Genomic DNA, 19272 nt, shown 5'->3' on the forward strand with positions numbered 1-19272 from the left:
CACATGTCATGTGCTCAGTGTTTGCAGACAGTGAACTAACACACAGGGAGCAGCTCCATCTTTCCACAATCGTAGATCATTTTTAGTTTTATGTTTGTGCTAGTTACTCATGGTATACAACCTTAGGGATAGCAGACTGCAACAAACTATAAAGGCCACGCTCCCACATCTATCCATAAACATCGCTGACAGCGTCACACTATAAGGGCCACGCTCCCACATCCATAAACATCGCTGACAGCGTCACACTATAAGGGCCACGCTCCCACATCCATAAACATCGCTGACAGCGTCACACTATAAGGGCCACGCTCCCACATCTATCCATAAACATCGCTGACAGCGTCACACTATAAGGGCCACGCTCCCACATCCATAAACATCGCTGACAGCGTCACACTATAAGGGCCACGCTCCCACATCTATCCATAATCATCGCTGACAGCGTCACACTATAAGGGCCACGCTCCCACATCTATCCATAAACATCGCTGACAGCGTCACACTATAAGGGCCACGCTCCCACATCTATCCATAAACATCACTGACAGCGTCACACTATAAGGGCCACGCTCACACATCCATAAACATCGCTGACAGCGTCACACTATAAGGGCCACGCTCCCACATCCATAAACATCGCTGACAGCATCACACTATAAGGGCCACGCTCCCATAAAGATCCCTAAACATGACTGAGAGCTTTACACAATTATAGCAGCTTTGAAACAAAAAAATATTGTTTTAGCGTGTCCATAGTCTGAGAGCCACCATTTTTTTATTTTTTGACCGATTGTCTTAGTTAGGGATTCATTTTTTGCAGGGTTGAGGTGACGGTTTGATTAGTACTATTTTGGGGGACATGCGCCTTTTTGAACGCTTGTTGTTGCACTTTATGTGATGTTAGGTTAAAAAAAAGGCTTTTTTTTTTAACAGTTTTTATGATATTTTTTAAGGTGTTTTTCAGACATGGTGTGTAATGTGATATATTTATGGAGCCGGTTGTTACGGACAAGGCAATACCAAATATGTGTAGGTTTTTTTCTTCATTTAATTTTTTTTATGTAATAAATGAACGGATAAAAGACAATTTTTATTTTATTTTTAATTCAAATTTTTTTTTCACTTTCAATTTGTTTGCACGTTCCCTTTTTTTCAGTTTCACTTTTTTTACTGTCACTTTTTTTCACTTTTACTTTTTTTTCATTCCCTTTTTTAATACTTTCACTTTCATACAGTGCATTGCAATAGTCATCTATTTCAATGCACTGTATTGTCAGTGCTACTTTTGCACTAACAGTGCTCCAGACTAAAAAAAATACCTAGTAGCCATTGGCTCCTAAACTGCAAAATTTAGGAGCCAAATCAAATTTTTAGTCGCCAAATCGAAACCGAATCAAAATTTTGGTATCGTGACAACGCTACGCCGATCAGATCGGCGTAGGGTTGTTTTGAAACCAAAATTTTGATTCGCTTTCGTCACCATAAAAAAGTATTGCGATACTCAATACCGCGCAAAAAAAAAAAAAAAAACACCAAAAAAAAGCTGCGTGCATTTCGCATTTTATGAAACATTCGGCCCATAATAGAACAGTCCTATGCTATTTTTTGGGGTGATAAGGTGACTAAAAAATGGCGAATGCTCACCGCATAGGAGATATTTTTTAATAATTTAATAGTTTGGACAGCGCTATGTAATATGTTTTTTTTATTTATTGTTTATATTTTTTATATGTAAAATTGGGAAAGGGGGGATTTAAACTTAATATTTTAGGGGCACTTTCACACTAGCGTTTTTCTTTTCCGGCATAGAGTTCCGTCACAGGGGCTATATACTGGAAAAGAACTGATCGGGCATATCCCCAAGTATTCTGAATGGAGAGTAATCCGTTCAGGATGCATCAGGACGTCTTCAGTTCAGTCATTTTGACTGATCAGGTAAAAGAGAAAACCGCAGCATGCTACGGTTTTATCTCCGGCGAAAAAAACTGAAGACTTGCCTGAATGCTGGATCCGGCATTTTTCCCCATAGGAATGTATTAGTGCCAGATCTGGCATTCAAAATACCGGAATGCACCCGCACTAAATCCGGACCCATTCACTTCTATGGGGCTGTGCACATGAGCGGTGATTTTCACGCATCACTTGTGCGTTGCGTGAAAATCGCAGCATGCTCTATGTTGTGCGTTTTTCACGCAACGCAGGCCCCATAGAAGTTAATGGGGCTGTGTGAAAATCGCAAGCAAGTGCGGATGCGGTGCGATTTTCACGCATGGTTGCTAGGATGAAAGTCTATTCACTGTGTTATTTTCCCTTATAACATGGTTATAAGGGAAAATAATAGCATTCTGAATACAGAATGCATAGTAGAAGGTCAATATAATAAACATTGGTGGCGCAGTGCGCCCCCCCAACACTCCAGTATAATAAACATTGGTGGCGCAGTGCGCCCCCCCCAACACCCCAGTATAATAGATATTGGTGGCTCAGTGCGCCCCCCCCCAACAACCCAGTATGATAAACATTGGTGGCGCAGTGCGCCCCCCCTCAATATAATAAACATTGGTGGCGCAGTGCGCCCCCCTCAATATAATAAACATTGGTGGCGCAGTGCGCCCCCCCTCAATATAATAAACATTGGTGGCGCAGTGCGCCCCCCCTCAATATAATAAACATTGGTGGCGCAGTGCGCCCCCCCTCAATATAATAAACATTGGTGGCGCAGTGCGCCCCCCCCTCAATATAATAAACATTGGTGGCGCAGTGCGCCCCCCCTCAATATAATAAACATTGGTGGCGCAGGGCGCCCCCCCTCAATATAATAAACATTGGTGGCGCAGTGCGCCCCCCCTCAATATAATAAACATTGGTGGCGCAGTGCGCCCCCCTCAATATAATAAACATTGGTGGCGCAGTGCGCCCCCTCAATATAATAAACATTGGTGGCGCAGTGCGCCCCCCCAACAACCCAGTATGATAAACATTGGTGGTGCAGTGCACCCCCCTCAATATAATAGACATTGGTGGCGCAGTGCGCCCCCCCTCAATATAATAGACATTGGTGGCGCAGTGCGCCCCCCCTCAATATAATAAATATTGGTGGCGCAGTGGGCTGTGCCAATGAGGGTTAAAAAATTAACTCACCTCCTCCAATTGATCGTCTTCTGTTCTTTCTTCAGGACCTGTCAAAGGACCTGTGGTGACATCACTGTGCTCATCACATGATCCATCACCATGGTAATGGACCATGTGATGAGGTCAGTGACGTCACCACAGGTCCTGAAGAAAGAACACTAGACCGGCAGCTACGCGATCAACTGGAGGAGGTGAGTTAATTTTTTTAATTATTTTTAACCCTCATTGGCACTTCCCACTGAGCCACCAATGTTTATTATACTGGGGTGTTGGGGGGGGGGGGCTCACTGTGCCACCAACGTTTCTTATACTGGGGGGGGGGGGGGCGCACTGTGCCACCAACATTTATTATACTGGGGGGGGGGGGGCGCACTGTGCCACCAACGTGTATTATACTGGGGGGGGGGGGGGGGCTGCGCCACCAATGTTTCTTATACAAATACAGGAGGCGGGTGCTGGAATCAAATAGCCGGCACCCGACCTCTGTGACAGGGAGCTGCGATCAGCAGCAGTTAACCCCTTAGGTACTGCACCTGAAGGGTTAACTCAACTGCAGCTGATCGCAGCTCCCTGTCATCGAGGTCGGGTGCCGGCTATTTGATTCCGGCACCCGCCTCCTGTATTTGTATTACAGGTAATTTTTCTTCGTTGGTGGCACAGTGCGCCCCCCCCCCCCCCTCCTCTCCTCCTCCCGTCTCTTCATATTGGCGGAGGCGGCGGCGGGGACAGCAGCAGCACAGGGGGGAGGGAGAGACTCCTCCTGCGCTGCTGAGAACTATCATGTCCTGTGCCCCGCCGCTGTATTGAGCGGAGAGCTGCGGCGGGCGGGTCTAGTCGCAAATGGCGACAAGACTAAAAAGTCTTGTCGCCATTTGTAAATTCAAAGTCTGATTAGCCTTAGGGCCATAGCAACCAGGACGCCTTTGTTAGGCGTCCGGTTGCCATGGCAACGATCGCGCCGCTGCAATTGCAGCAGCAGGGGCGTGATGGTAGAGAGAGGGAGCTCCCTCCTTCTCAACCACATGGATCTGGATGCCGGGTGTTAGCTGTTACAGTTACAGCTAACGCTCTCTGCTGATGGCAGCGGCTCCGTTCCTGAGCCGCTGCCATCAATATCGGCACCGGACTGGAGGGGCGGAGCTTACTGGAGGGGCGGAGCTTAGCGCAATCTTGGCCAGGAGAGTTACTGCCCCTCCAAGACTTTTGAATAATTAATTAGGCTGTCAGTGACGTCACCGGGCTCCCAGAGCAGCGGAAGCGGAAGCTTTCCTCCTCTGCAAGGGACCCGGTACGTCACTGACTGAAAATAATCAGTTACTTCCTGCCATAAAGGTTTTGGGTAAAAAGGGTACTTAGAAACATGCTGAAAAGGTAGGACATGGGTGTATGTAAAGTGTGTGTATGTGCAATGCTATTAAACAATGATCCCTAATCCCGGACAACCCCTTTAAATAGAGGCTGGGTCACATGGTGCACTGGCCAATCACAGCCATGTCAATAGTAGGCATGGCTGTGATGGCCTCTTGGGCCAAGTAGTATGACGCTTGTTGATTAGCTGCTTTGCAGCCTTTCAAAAAGCGCCAAGAAAGCGCCGAACACCGAACCCGAACACAGACTTTTACGAAAATGGTTGGGTTCGGGTTCGGGTTCGGGTCCGTGTCACGGACACCCCAAAATTCGGTACGAACCCGAACTATACAGTTCGGGTTCGCTCATCCCTATTTATATACCCAAAACATATTCCAACATATACGTTAAAGGGAACCTGTCATGTGTTATCACCCCATGAACAAACTAGCCCTTACTATAATTACTAATTTCAATAGTATATTCCTTCCCCTTTTTTTCACATTAGTAATATAGTACCCGCATTCCTAGTTATTCATTTTCCCACCAATTATTAAAATGAACGAATGACATTACAAATCACGCCCCATATTTCATAATCTTATTATCTACAGCTCTTTTTTTATTGTGGCTCTGAAGTCTCGTTTCAAATCTCACGCATGCGCGCAGTAACGCCACTCTCCCAGCCTTCAGTTATTTTCCTTCCAGAAGCTTCAAATTGTTTAGTCACGCCAAATAACTCACTTCTACTGGTTTACCGGACGTGAGGCTAGACCGCACCAGTATATCCCTGACGCATGCACAGTTTACTTTATGTTTGAATGGGAGTCATTACACTAGTCAGACAGCGAAGCATGCGCGGGATTTTGAGCGTCTGAACAAGTGAATAGGAAAGTGGCTACAGTGCTGAATAGGAAAACCGCTGGACTCAAATCAGCTCCTTAGCATGCAGCACGTGGTTTCTTTACGTGTATATTATGAGGCTAACCGGTTGTCACACCACTAAGTGAATAAATGTAAGTTGTTTTTTTTTAACTGTTAATAATTGTATATAATGAGTTATATTATAATCAAATACCCACATGACAGGTTTCCTATAACAAGTTCTTTCACTTTAGTGGGTTCAAACAGTCAAAAAGATTCATCTGTTGGCCTCCAGCTTTTTTTTTTCATCCAGGAGAGTGCATAGACTTTTTTCCAGAAAAACATAACATGGGTCAAAAGAAGTCCAAATGTGAATTATTTGGCCTCCATTTAACCCAATAAAGTGAAAGTACACATTCAGTATATGTATGACTACTGTGTTCAGGAATTCACACGTATACCCTCAACAGAAAGCCCAGTGAAGGTTTAATATGCACTGTGAACCCAGACTGAGGACTCATGCACAAGAACAGGCCAAGCCCCTGCTGTGGACCACAATGCATGGGCACCGATTATGTGCCCTTCGCCTGTTGACGCAGACCCATCCGTTTGAATGGGGTCCGCGATCCGCAACGCTAAAAAGTAGCACATGCAGTATTTTGGGCGATGCAGAGGCACGGACAGAAAACCAACAGAAGCACTGTGTTTCTGATCTGTGCCTCTGCTCCGCACAGCAACTTCCAGATTGTGGACCCTTTTAAGTGAATGGGTCCGGATTTGTGATACCATGTGCAGACTACCAGTACCCGTATATTGCGGACTGCAAAATGGGCACAAACCTGCTACAGCCGTGAGCATGAGGCCTGAGGCTGGGTTCACACTTGAGCGCATTTTATATGCGCGTTTAACGCGCGTTTTTATGCGCGTTTTTTGCAATAGTAAACGCGCGTTTGTGTGATTGACTGCAGTGTCCTATGGCCACAAACGCGCGTCAAAACGCCCCAAAGAAGCTCAAGAACTTGTTTGAGCGTAGGGCGTTTTTCAGCGCGTTCAAACGCGTTGTAAAACGCTCAAGTGAGAACCAGGGCCATAGGGAAGCATTGGTTTTCATGTGTTGAGCGTTTTACATCGCGTTTGAACGCGCTGTAAAACGCTCAAGTGTGAACCCAGCCTTAAAGTTCCCCAATTGACCCAGCTCCTAAAAGAAAACGATAAACTTAATTTGGCATTTAAGTGGGTCGTCAACTTTCACCAATTCGTTCTCCAGATAGAAGCCACATCTTAAAATCCAAAACCAATAAAAACAGCAGAAAACTCTCACCAAAACAAACCGCTAAACTACTGTAAGTACAGCGCCATTCTCCGCTAGAACAGAGGTCAGCAACCTGCGGTACTTCAGCTGTTGTCAAACTACAATTCCCAGCATGTTCCATTCATTTCTATTAGAGCTCTGAAAAGGGCAGAGCAAGCAAGCATGCATGCTGGGAGTTGTAGTTTAACAAAAGTTCCAGAGGTTGCGTACCCCTGCTCTACAAGCATTGAGAACAGCTCTGCCATTGGATAGTGAATGGAGCCACTTCTTTGTTGGATTCAATTTAAAAATAAATAAAAATCTTCTGAAATTGGAGGTACAATAAATGCCCTATGCACTTCTGCTGGTGTCCTATTATAGGAACCACAAGTCATATGTTTAAAGGGGTTGTCCACTTTATTTTACATTGATAAACTATGCTTAGGATAGGTGATCAATATCATATCAGCGGGGTGCCGACTCCTTACACCACTGCAGACCAGCAGGGCTCATAACTAGTGCTGCCGTCCCAAACTGCAGTGGCAAGCAGGTGCAATTACAACTCAGTCATCACATTCAGTTCAAAGGGACAGCTCCTTCCCACTCACGTGAACAATAAGAAGCTGCCCAGTTGAAGTGAATGAGGCAGCGAGTTGTAATGGCGAGAAGGTAAACAGTGAAGAGAAGGCAGCGCTTACATGAGCCGTGTGGTCTCTTCTAACAGCTGATTGGCCAGGGTGCCGACAGTTGGACCCCCACCAATCTGAAATTATTGGTCATCAATATAGTAAAAGCAGACAAACCCCTTTAAGGCCTGATGAATAAATTGTAGAAACATTTGTGCTTTAAGTCATATGTATGTCTGCATAAACTATACAGTCGTGGCCAAAAGTTTTGAGAATTACATAAATATTGGAAACGTTGCTGCTTAAAGAGGACCTTTCACTACTCTACAAACTAAAAACTAACTATATCAGTGGGCAGAGGCGTGTCCCTTTCTGCAGCGCTGGCCAATCGCAGCGCACAGCTCATAGCCTGGCTATGAGCTGTGCGCTGCAATTGGCCAGCGCTGCAGCAAGGGACACGCCTCAGACAAGAAATCACTCCAGTACAGCAGAGGGAGCGCAGACACCGGAGCCTATACCGGGCGAACGGAGCGGCGCCCAGACATACTAGTAAGTGCAGGGGGACCCCTGGGCGCCGCTCTGCCCACTGATATAGTTAGTTTTTAGAGTAGTGAAAGGTCCTCTTTAAGTTTTTATAATAGCAATTTGCATATACTCCAGAATGTTATGAAGAGTGATCAGATGAATTGCATAGTCCTTCTTTGCCATGAAAATTAACTTAATCCCAAAAAAAACTTTCCACTGCATTTCATTGCTATCATTAAAGGACCTGCTGAGATCATTTCAGTAATCGTCTTGTTAACTCAGGTGAGAATGTTGACGAGCACAAGGCTGGAGATCATTATGTCAGGCTGATTGGGTTAAAATGGCAGACTTGACATGTTAAAAGGAGGGTGATGCTTGAAATCATTGTTCTTCCATTGTTAACCATGGTGACCTGCAAAGAAACGCGTGCAGCCATCATTGCGTTGCATAAAAATGGCTTCACAGGCAAGGATATTGTGGCTACTAAGATTGCATCTCAATCAACAATTTATAGGATCATCAAGAACTTCAAGGAAAGAGGTTCAATTCTTGTTAAGAAGGCTTTAGGGCGTCCAAGAAAGTCCAGCAAGCGCCAGGATCGTCTCCTAAAGAGGATTCAGCTGCGGGATCAGAGTGTCACCAGTGCAAAGCTTGCTCAGGAATGGCAGCAGGCAGATGTGCACGCATAGTGAGGCAAAGACTTTTGGAAGAGGGCCTGGTGTCAAGAAGGCCAGCAAAGAAGCCACTTCTCTCCACCAAAAAAAAAAAAAATCAGGGACAGATTGCTCTTCTGCAGAAAGTATGGTGAATGGACTGCTGAGGACTGGGGCAAAGTCATATTCTCCGATGAAGCCTCTTTCCGATTGTTTGGGGCATCTGGAAAAAGGCTTGTCCAGAGAAGAAAAGGTGAGCACTACCATCAGTCCTGTGTGATGCCAACAGTAAAGCATCCTGAGACCATTCATGTGTGGGGTTGCTTCTCATCCAAGGGAGTGGGCTCACTCACAGTTTTGCCCCAAAACACAGCCATGAATAAAGAATGGTATCAAAACACCCTCCAACAGCAACTTCTTCCAACAACAGTTTGGTGAAGAACAATGCATTTTCCAGCACGATGGCGCACCATGCCATAAGGCAAAAGGGATAACTAAGTGGCTCGGGGACCAAAACGTTGACATTTTGGTCCATGGCCTGGAAATTCCCCAGATCTTACTCCCATTGAGAACTTGTGGTCAATCCTCAAGAGGCGGGTGGACAAACAAAAACCCACTAATTCTGACAAACTCCAAGAAGTGATTATGAAAGAATGGGTTGCTATCAGTCAGGAATTGGCCCAGAAGTTGATTGAGAGCATGCCCAGTCGAATTGCAGAGGTACTGAAAAAGAAGGGCCAACACTGCAAATACTGACTCTCTGCATAAATGTCATGTAATTGTCGATAAAAGCCTTTGAAACGTATGACGTGCGTGTAATTATATTTCCCTACATCACAGAAACAACTGAAACAAAGATCTAAAAGTAGTTTAGCAGCAAACTTTGTGAAAACTAATATTTGTGTCATTCTCAAAACTTTTGGCCACAACTGTACAAAAGGCCATTTATATGGATACACCTAAATAAAATGGGAATGGTTGGTGATATACTAATGTGCCACAAATAGGAAGTTAATATGTGAGGGGGAGAAACTTTTCAAGATGGGTGGTGACCATGGCAGCCATTTTGAATTTAACTTTTGTTAAGAGGGTCACGTGACACAAACTTATTAGGAATTTCACAAGAAAAACAATGGTGTGCTTGGCTTTAACGTAACTTTATTCTTTCATTAGTTATTTACAAGTTCTGACCACTTATAAAAATGTGTTCAATGTGCTGCCCATTGTGTTGGATTGTCAATGCAACCCTCTTCTCCCACTCTTCACACACTGATAGCAACACCGCAGGAGAAATGCTAGCACAGGCTTCCAGTATCCGTAGTTTCAGGTGCTGCACATCTCATATCATCTGAAGGCAATAGTCTATGCTGTGAAGATACGAGATGTGCAGCACCTGAAACTACAGATACTGGAAGCCTGTGCTAGCATTTCTCCTGCGGTGTTGCCATCAGTGTGTGAAGAGTGGGAGAAGAGGGTTGCTTTGACAATCCAACACAATGGGCAGCACATTGAACACATTTTATAAGTGGTCAGAAACTTGTAAATAACGCATGAAGAAATAAAGTTACGTTGAAACCAAGCACACCATTGTTTTTCGTGTGAAATTCCCATTAAGTTTGATGTGTCACATGACCCTCTTCATTTTGAAAAAACAAAAGTTGGATTCAAAATGGCTGCCATGGTCACCACCCATCTTGAAGAGTTTCCCCCCCCCCTCACATATACTAATGTGCCACAAACAGGAAGTTATCACCAACCATTCCCATTTTATTAAGGTGTATCCATATAAATGGCCCACCCTGTATATAAAAGTCAAGAGGGGGGAGGGGTCAGAATTTAAAATAAGTATTTCTATTTCATAGTTTTGATGTAGAGTAATAAAATATTGTTCAAATGTCGTTTCCATGTAATGCAGTGGGTTTTTCTCTGCCAGTAGAAACAAGACAAATTAAAAGGTTATGACATCAGAAAGTGACCTATTGTTTAAATCCAGTTATGTTAAAGGGGTTCTGCAGTTTTTTCAAACTGATGATCTATCGTCTGGATAAATCAGCATCTGATCTGCAGGGGTCCGACACCCGGAACCCCTGCCGACCAGCCGTTTGAGAAGGCAGCGGTGCTGGCAGCAGCGTCACAGCATTCTCGCTGTTTACCACAGGCCCAGTGACGTCACGACTAGTATCAATGGCCTGGGTGGGGCTAAGCTACATTCAAGAGTTAACAGAGCTTAGCCCCGCCCAGGCCATTGATACTAGTCGTGACATCACTGGGCCTGCGGTAAACAGCGAGAAGGCCGCGGCTCTACTGCCTTCTCAAACAGCTGATCGGCAGGGGTCCCGGGTGTGAGACCCCCACTGATCAGAAACTGATCTATACAGAGGATAAATCATCAGTTTAAAAAATAAAATGCAGAACCCATTTAAATATTCTTTTAAAGGGAGTCTGTCACCTCCATATGGCCATATACAGTGCTTACATGGCTCTGTAGTACACCTATACAGGATTGTAACGGTACCTTTGTGCTTTTCTTTAGACTTGCACAAGCAGGAAAAACAAAGTTTAATTCATATGCAAATGAGCACTCGCAAGTGCCCAGGGGCGGCGTTCAGTGTGTAGGTGCCCAGGCTGCTCTGCCTTCTTTTCACTTTACTCCTCCCAGTCTCTGCCCGCCCGATTCCTGTGCGGCCGCGTCACTTCCAGCATAGACTTTTTGCAAGGTAGAGAGATCTGGCAGAACACCGGCCAAGATCCCATGCCTTTGTACTGCTTTGCCGGACTGGGGCATGTGCACAGTGGTGCCCATTGCATCGCTTCACCTAGTGCGCATGCAGTCGGCCAGACCTAGCGATGACGTAAAGGACTTGGAGGGCGGGTAGAAGTAAAGTGAAAAGACAGAGCAGCCTGGGCACCTACACACTGAACGCCGCCCCTGGGCACTTGCAAGTGCTCATTTGCATATGAATTACACTTCGTTTTTCCTGCTGGTGCAAGTCTAAAGATAAAGGTACCATTACAATACTGTATAGGTGTGCTACAGAGCCATGTAAGCACTGTATATGGCCAAATGGAGGTGACAGACTCCCTTTAAAGAGAATTTGGTGATGTTACATCTATATCTTTAAAAACAAAAACCAAGTTTTCACTAGTCATGAAGCCTTAGGGCTCATTCAAACAAGCGTGTCTTGTGCGGAAATCAGTGTGAACAACTCCCTGTTATGGGCACTGCTCATTTCTCAGGAGAGCATGGCCGTATACGGATTTATAATGCTGTGCATCTGTTACCTGTCTCTACTGCATGAGAATGATTGTGTAGAAGTAAGGTCATGCAGGGACACACAGCATTTTAAATTATAATGCCGTGCTCTCCTGAAAACCATGCAGTGTCCATAACGGAATCATGCTCACACACAGCGCGAGTCCAGCACAAGACATGCTCGCCTGAACGAGGCCCAATAGGCTCAACTTCCTGGTCTGAACAGATCACTTCACTAATCGTAGGCAGGGTTAGAAAGACTGATAACACCTCTGGATAGAGAGCAATGGATCCACCATTCGCCATAAGTGATGGTCAAAGCTTATCACTGCTCGGATCATGCCTAGAAAACTCTCCCATAGAAGTCTATGAGATCCTGTCCATTGTGTCTAAGGCCCATAGGGCTGATATAAAGCACATCTCTGAACACTTAAGAAATGCTCAGGCAACATACAGTATTGTTCAGGAAACAATAAAAATCTGTAAATATAAAAATTTTAAAAATGTCACCATTTGGTATTAACCAGGAGAATAAACTTCTCCATGACTTTTTTTTTTTTAAAGGCAACCAGTCACCTCCAACATCCATCCCAAGCCAGCAGCGTGTTTGTAACAATCATTTTCTTCCTGCAGGCAGATGAAGCAAAAGCTGTAAAAACGTTCTTTAATCCCCTGTCCGACACGCATCTCTAGTCAGGCTTGAAGTCACGGAGGCTGCGGCCTCCTTGCGTCAAGTCACAGTAACCACGCCCCCTTCCCTGTGATTGACAGCACTTATGCACAACAGTTCAGCTGGCTTTGACAAACTGCCGGCTGTCAGTCACAGGGAAGGGGGCGTGGTTACCGTGACTTGAAACAAGGCGGCCATTACCTCCGTGACTTCAAGCCTGACTAGAGATGCGCGCCAGCAGGGGATTAAAGAACGTTTTTACAGCTTTTGCTTTATCTGCCTGCAGGAAGAAAATGATAGTTACAAACACGCTGCTGGCTACTCTAAGGTACTGCTGCCGGCTTGTGATGTTTGTTGGAGGTGACAGGTTCCCTTTAAGGACAGAACTGCAGCTACAACTTGAAATCTATTTAAGGGGAGTCCGTCACCATGATCTTTGACTTAGGGCTCATGCACACGACTATGCATTTTGTGGTCCGCAAAAAATACGGCCAACATCCGTGTGCATTCTTTACTTTGCAGAACGGAACACAGGTCGCCCCTAATAGATCAGTACTATCCTTGTCCGTAGGGCAGACAATAGGACATGTTCTTTTTTTGCAGAAAGGAAATACGGACATATGGAAACAAAAATACAAACATATGGAAAAGTAAGCAGAGTAACTTCAGTTTTTGTTGCAGACCCATTAAAGTGAATGGTTCTGCATACGGTTCGAAAAAGGAAAAACCTGACCCTGAAAGAAAATACGTTTGTGTGCATGAGCCCTTATCTGCAGTAATGCATGGATAGTACTGCAGGTAAGGAGTCCAGATCACTTTTATTTTTCGACTGTCTCCAGATTCCTCTGCCTGTCAAAGCCCACAGCTCCACTTAAATATATTCTCAGGGACTGAAGTGTATGCGCACCCGCAGTTTGGACTGCAAATTTCAGCAAAGCTTCAAGCTCCGACAGTGGGGGAATGGTACTGACTCCAAATTGGGGTTTTCACAGGATTTCCTGTACATTAAAACTGACCTGTTACTTTCACTCATAAAAAGATGAGAAACAGGCAATTCTGAAGATGAAGCAATGCTTACAAGTAGTGCTGCTGCGTCTTCAAAGGGCTGACAGGTCATCAGGAGTTGCACCCCTCCCTGCCTACGAGATACATCACCAGTAGTGTTGAACGAAGCGAGCTTCAGATGCTTCATCCAAAGTCGCTTTGTTCAAACTGTCAGAATACTGTAGAGAGATTCATCTCTGTACAGTATTAGAATGTATGGGCTCCCATGAGCGGTAGTTATTCAAGAGTTGTGCGAGACTGTCACCAGTATCGAAAACACGCACTATTCAAGACTGTTCTCACACAGGCAAAAAAAATAAAAAAAATACACTGGCAGATCCCTCTTTAAAGCAGGCATCCTCAAACTGCAGCCTCCAGCTGTTGTAAAACTACAACTCTCACAATGCCCTGCTGTAGGCTGTTTGGGCATGCTGGGAGTTGTAGTTTTGAAACAGCTGGAGGGCCGCAGTTTGAGTATGCCTGCTTTAAAGGGAGTCTGTCAATGCTAGTCTGAAAATAATCAAAGTTCCATATGGGTTAGGTGCCTGAATTAAAAACCATTGTGAGAATTTTATACTGTAACCAGAAATTTTTTATGTATGTTTTTGATTCAAGGCACCTACGTTACACGGTGTAATATGTGGAGCAGATGGACTCCATTTAAATTAAATGCTGTGACACAGCAGACTGTCCTTTTACACCCAGTGATGGAGGTTGCCATATAATTGTAGCCTAAAAAGATGACGTAAGCAGAAGTACAGAGAAGAAACAGCCATAATGGGCAAATTTTTTATTTTTTTTTTACAACCATCAAGGTTTCTTAATTTGAAACTGAAGAGAGGAAACAGGTGACAAAACACTGAATGCACTGAAGTCAGTAGCCGCCATTTAAACAAATACAGACAAACTGTCTGGTAGGATTTTCTGTGTGAAAACTTTGAGTAAGGGCACTAAAAAAATAAAATAAAAAATTATAAAAATGAAAGGGGACATCCAACAGTTGTGCGGGCACTAAAATATACCCGGTTTACTGCTCAAACAGACCGCTTTCTGTCCTGTCAAAATTGCCTGAAAGCCCTGGCAGCATAGACAAAGCTATGGATGACATTTGTAACAAAGTGAAATACTAAATGGCACAGACAGCTTTTTTTTTTTTATTGTGAAATGAAAAAACGACAGTACTGCTTTTATTCATTCATGATAAGTCACCTAGAGATTAAACTTGAAGTTTGCACTAAAATACGCATCTTGTAAACAGCAGAGCAAAAAAAAAAAAAAAAAAAAAATCTTTTCAATCTAATTAACATCTCACATAAAAGGAGAAAAAAATAAAAATCACTTTTAAACAAGCTTCACGACGAGACCCATATTGCCTACAGACAGGCAGGATTTGGTCGTGTAGAATACGCCCACGTGGACCTCACACTACATGGGGACCGATGGCTATCTGAAGCTCAGTGTTCCACAAGTTAGGAAAACTTTATTAGCCCATAATATAGTTCAGGCTGCTAAGCCAGGTTACTTTAAACCGGCACCCCCTCCCCCACGACCAGTCCGATACAAAACGCCGGAATTTGTGCCAAGGATGGGCAATAATTGACTCATTTGGCATACAAGTGCATAAACAGCTTTAAAAGGAACATAAGGGAGGAGAAAAAAAAAAAAAAGTTTATGCTCTTTACACTATTTGACGTCAAACAGAACAAAATCCAAACTTTATATACACACAGATCTTTTGAATTTACATAGAAAATAAGGTTGAACACAATGATTAATTCAGGCAGCTAACACATTGGTTTATGCAACTTTATTGAAGAAAAAAAAAATGGAGCTATTAGTTGATCAGTCATCCATCGACTCTTGAATCATTTTATTCAGTGCTATATTAACAGTGTTTTGGAAGAGAGATGAACTAATAGCTCAGCCTCCACAAAATAATAAAATAAAAACATCAATGAAAAAAAAATTACAAAACTTTTGATCCTATCTGTTATTTAATGGGGGTTCACCTTCCAATTTCAATCTGTCATGTTTATTGACATGCATAAAATACATAACTTCTGTGGCTATATAAATTTCAACACCAATTCTCCACCCAAAACATCAGTTATGAGCATAAAGTAAATGGGGGGGGAAAAAAAAATCTTTAACGTCTGGAGGTTGTGACCAAAATATCCATAGTAACTCCACATTGCTGAACTCTACAATAAGACAAGAGGATTTAAATTTTACTTTTTTTTTTAATTTAATTTTTCCTGACACTTTCCCCTCCCTACCCCAAACAAAAGGCTCTAATCTTCACCACTTCAGTAAGAAATGAGGGATGGGTTTATCTCATAACCAAGTTACAGTGAAGACGGCGGCCATGTTTTAACACATGCTCAGTTTGTTAAGATTAAGGATCTTGGGTAATTGAATTCTGGCAACTACTTGACAGTCTAGAGCAGTTTCTGTCCAATGCTGAGCTAAAGTCTTCCCATATGAGCATGTGCATGAAGGGAGGCAGCACAAAATAAAAGAAAAAAAAATTAGGAGGGGGTAAGTAGATGAGGTCTGAAAGGGAGGGGAAAACAGTAATTTAAAGTTTATTTTATTCCAGCTATAATGCAGGTGTATTTAGACTTGAAGGTAGCATCACATGGCATACTTCTGAGTCCATTCCCGGGCTATTCTGTTGTACCTAAAACGATACAGAAAAGGGTTATAAAATGCAGTAAAATATCACGCTCTGCTCCGATTTTGATGGTGAGCCGTAAACATTTAAAAGGGAATTCTTAAATCCATGCTGGTAAATTATACCCAACTGGGCAAGTAGTTTCACTATGCAAAAATACATCATTTTAACCATGGAATATTCAAAACACCAAAAAACCCCAGTTATATCATGCTCGACACTAGCACCGCTGCGCACACGCATACAGTACATAGCAAGACATGTTCACAAAGTATATTAGGGTGTCCCAACGCCCATAAACTGACATGCATAAAATGCACAGGGATTCTGCTCACTAAGCCTGTGTAGAAATACAAGTGAGAATTAGGAGGTGGGTAAAGCACGTACAGTCCACTATTCTCCGCTGTTTGGACAACCTCTTAGTTCACAGGAGGTTATCTCATCTCTGCTTTTAATGCCAGCTCTGAGAGTCTGTTGCGGAACTGGATGATTTGCCAATTCTCTAAGTCCGATGGCAGCGAATGAGGGTTGTGCAGCATAGTTTGTCCCAATCACCGCTATGGGACTTACGGTAACCTCAGGGTGCACCCTGTGTTTACATCTCTGGGATATGAACCAGGGGAGAGGCCAACATGGACTTCTGTGCATGTTATCAATCTAAGAGCATACTTCTTGTTTGCAATATCTTTACTCACTACAGTAATATTAATCACTAGAGGCAAATATCCTAAATATTTCAGGCAGATTGAAAAGGTTTGTCTGTTACTGACCATATATATTTCAAACTAGCTTTAAAAAAGAAAATAAATTGTAAATACTTTTACCATCCATTTTGCAGTTTGTATAGGGGGTGAAAGATCTACCTACATAATCCCCAATATTTGCATGTAAGAGTTGGTTGGCACAGTTTTAAGTTTTTTACAGCAGTGAACATGACATTTATCAGCTCCTTACATCTTAGGTTTTTGAAGAGTTATTACATACTACAGTAAATATTTTAGATTCAAATTTTGTAATTTGTTTATAATCACTGCTACAAAGTTGAATGAAGGTGCTCCTGTGTACCAAGTTATATTTTATACATGGCAAGATGGATGTTCCGAAAAAAAAGAATAATTTTGTTTGGTAGCATAGCAGCTGTCTGAACTGCACAGTATAATATATACATATTGCAACCAGACGGTTTTTCAACTTCATGACCAAGCAAATTTTTTTTTTCGAGCGCGTTAACCTTTTTTTACTTCTCCATTCTTTGTGGGAAAAGCTGCATTTTTTTGCACCAAAATATGAATAGTTAGGCATCATGCACACGAACGTATTTTCTTTCAGTATTCATTCCTGTATGCAGAACCATTTCAATGGGTCAAAAAAAAAAAAAAAAAAAAGGAAGGTACTCAGTGTGCATTCCGTTTTGATCCATATGTCCATATTTCAGTCCGCAAAAAAAAAAAAAAAGGGGTCTTATTGTTCGCATTACAGACATGAATAGTACTGTTCTATTAGGGGTCAGCTATTCCGTAAAATACAGAATGCACACGAAAGTCATCTGTATTTTTTGCGGGCAGCAAGATACATACGATCGTGTGCATGACGCCTTAGTCTGGGAGATTTGTCAAGACTGGTGTTCCCATATGCCAGTCTTAATAAATTAGGTGCATCTTCCGCCCACACAAAGAAAATGCGTGCGCCAGAAACTCAAATCTACACCAGCTAAAGCTTGGCATGGACTTGGGCTTAAGAGCCATGCAGCGTAGACCTATCCTCAGGATAGGTCATCTGCTCAGCGAGGATTTAACACCTGGCAACCACCAATCAGCAGTTGGAGAGGGCTGCGCCGCCCATGCGAACGTACTTCCTCTTCATTACACTGCCAGTCTCTAAAGTGCACTGTAATTAAGTACTTGCTCCATTCACTTGTGCAACATAATAAAGAGGAAGCAGCGCTTGCATGGAGTGCTGCCTCCTCTTCAAACAGCTGATTGGTGGGAGTATCGGACCACCACAGATCAGATATTGATGACCTATCCCAAGGATAGGTCACAGCTATATATCGCCTGCACAACCCCTTTAAGTGCAGTGGGTGACAAGCAGGAATTTAAATAAATATATTAAAATTAAAACAAAATTATACAGACATTTCCGCAAACAACCCGACAAGGCAACTGCAATCAGTCTGCCTGCTTCATGAAAGATTTACTGGGTGCACTTGGCAAGATGTGTAACCACTGTATTTTATAGGTTACTTTAAAATTTCAATGTAAATGTAGTATTAAGTATATGTATGAACTACCGTATATCTATTGAACTTTTTAGGAGGCATTTCCAAATACCTTTCAGCTGGGACCACACTTTTACCCATTAAAATAATGCATTTTTTTTATTTTTTTAAATAAAACTACACTGACGAACGATATCATGAAGGTTGTGGTGTGTATAAAATGCTGAATAGCACTTAAACACCTGCCACATTGTCCATGTCCAGAACACACACAGGAAACGCAGGTTACTATGTTTTTTTTAAATTATTATTATTATTTTATAATTTAGGTTTTATCTGAACAAGTCAGTGTGAAAATAGTCATGGCTACCAGAGGTACAAAATGTCTAAAATGCCTGGTGTCACTGTGTGCACTACTTCTGGGATTGTATTTCATACTATTGTTAAGCAAGATTCCTTGCAACAAAATGGCCCCAATCACTGTAGACAAAGTATGAAGCCTAAACCCAGACCCCTAAAACTTCCTGGCTGTGCACTGGCATCAGTGGGGGGGGGGGGGGGGGGAGAGAAGACATGGATGTATACACTTTTCCATCAAGATAGCCGTGAGGATAAGCTGTTAAGTTTTATGCTGTATGTATGGTATTTGGAGGCGAGGTGGCAAAGTAATTGCAATGGTGTTTAACTTTTATGGGGCATAAATGTCAGTTTTATTAGGTTGATAAAATAAGGAGATACAAAATTTATAAAGCAATTTTGTGTTATTACTTTTGCACATATAAAAAAAAAAAAAAAAAATCCCTTATGTGCAACCATTTTACTGCCCACTGTACTGCAGGACAATGCCGCTGTTTCATCACAACACTGGAGGCCTCCAGGAAGATCATCCGAGTTGTGGCACGAATAGACAGTCCAACATCATATCTACATTTGACAACTACAAAGATGGCCATGCAACGGTACCAAATGGTA

At 43.0% G+C, this 19272-nt stretch overlaps 1 protein-coding gene across 1 annotated transcript in view; it reads right to left on the minus strand.

Annotated features, from left to right (window-relative positions):
* Positions 1-14542: 14542 nt before the first annotated feature.
* UBE2D3 (ubiquitin conjugating enzyme E2 D3) overlaps positions 14543-19272 on the minus strand; it is a 47907-nt gene continuing 43177 nt past the window's right edge. Inside the window, exon 7 of the mRNA XM_040418223.1 lies at positions 14543-16088. Coding sequence (XP_040274157.1) covers positions 16043-16088 — 46 coding nt within the window. The 3' untranslated portion in view covers positions 14543-16042. The remainder of the gene's footprint in view (positions 16089-19272) is intronic.

The sequence above is a fragment of the Bufo bufo genome, chromosome 2 (assembly GCF_905171765.1).
Source record: "Bufo bufo chromosome 2, aBufBuf1.1, whole genome shotgun sequence".
Classification (NCBI taxonomy): domain Eukaryota; kingdom Metazoa; phylum Chordata; class Amphibia; order Anura; family Bufonidae; genus Bufo; species Bufo bufo.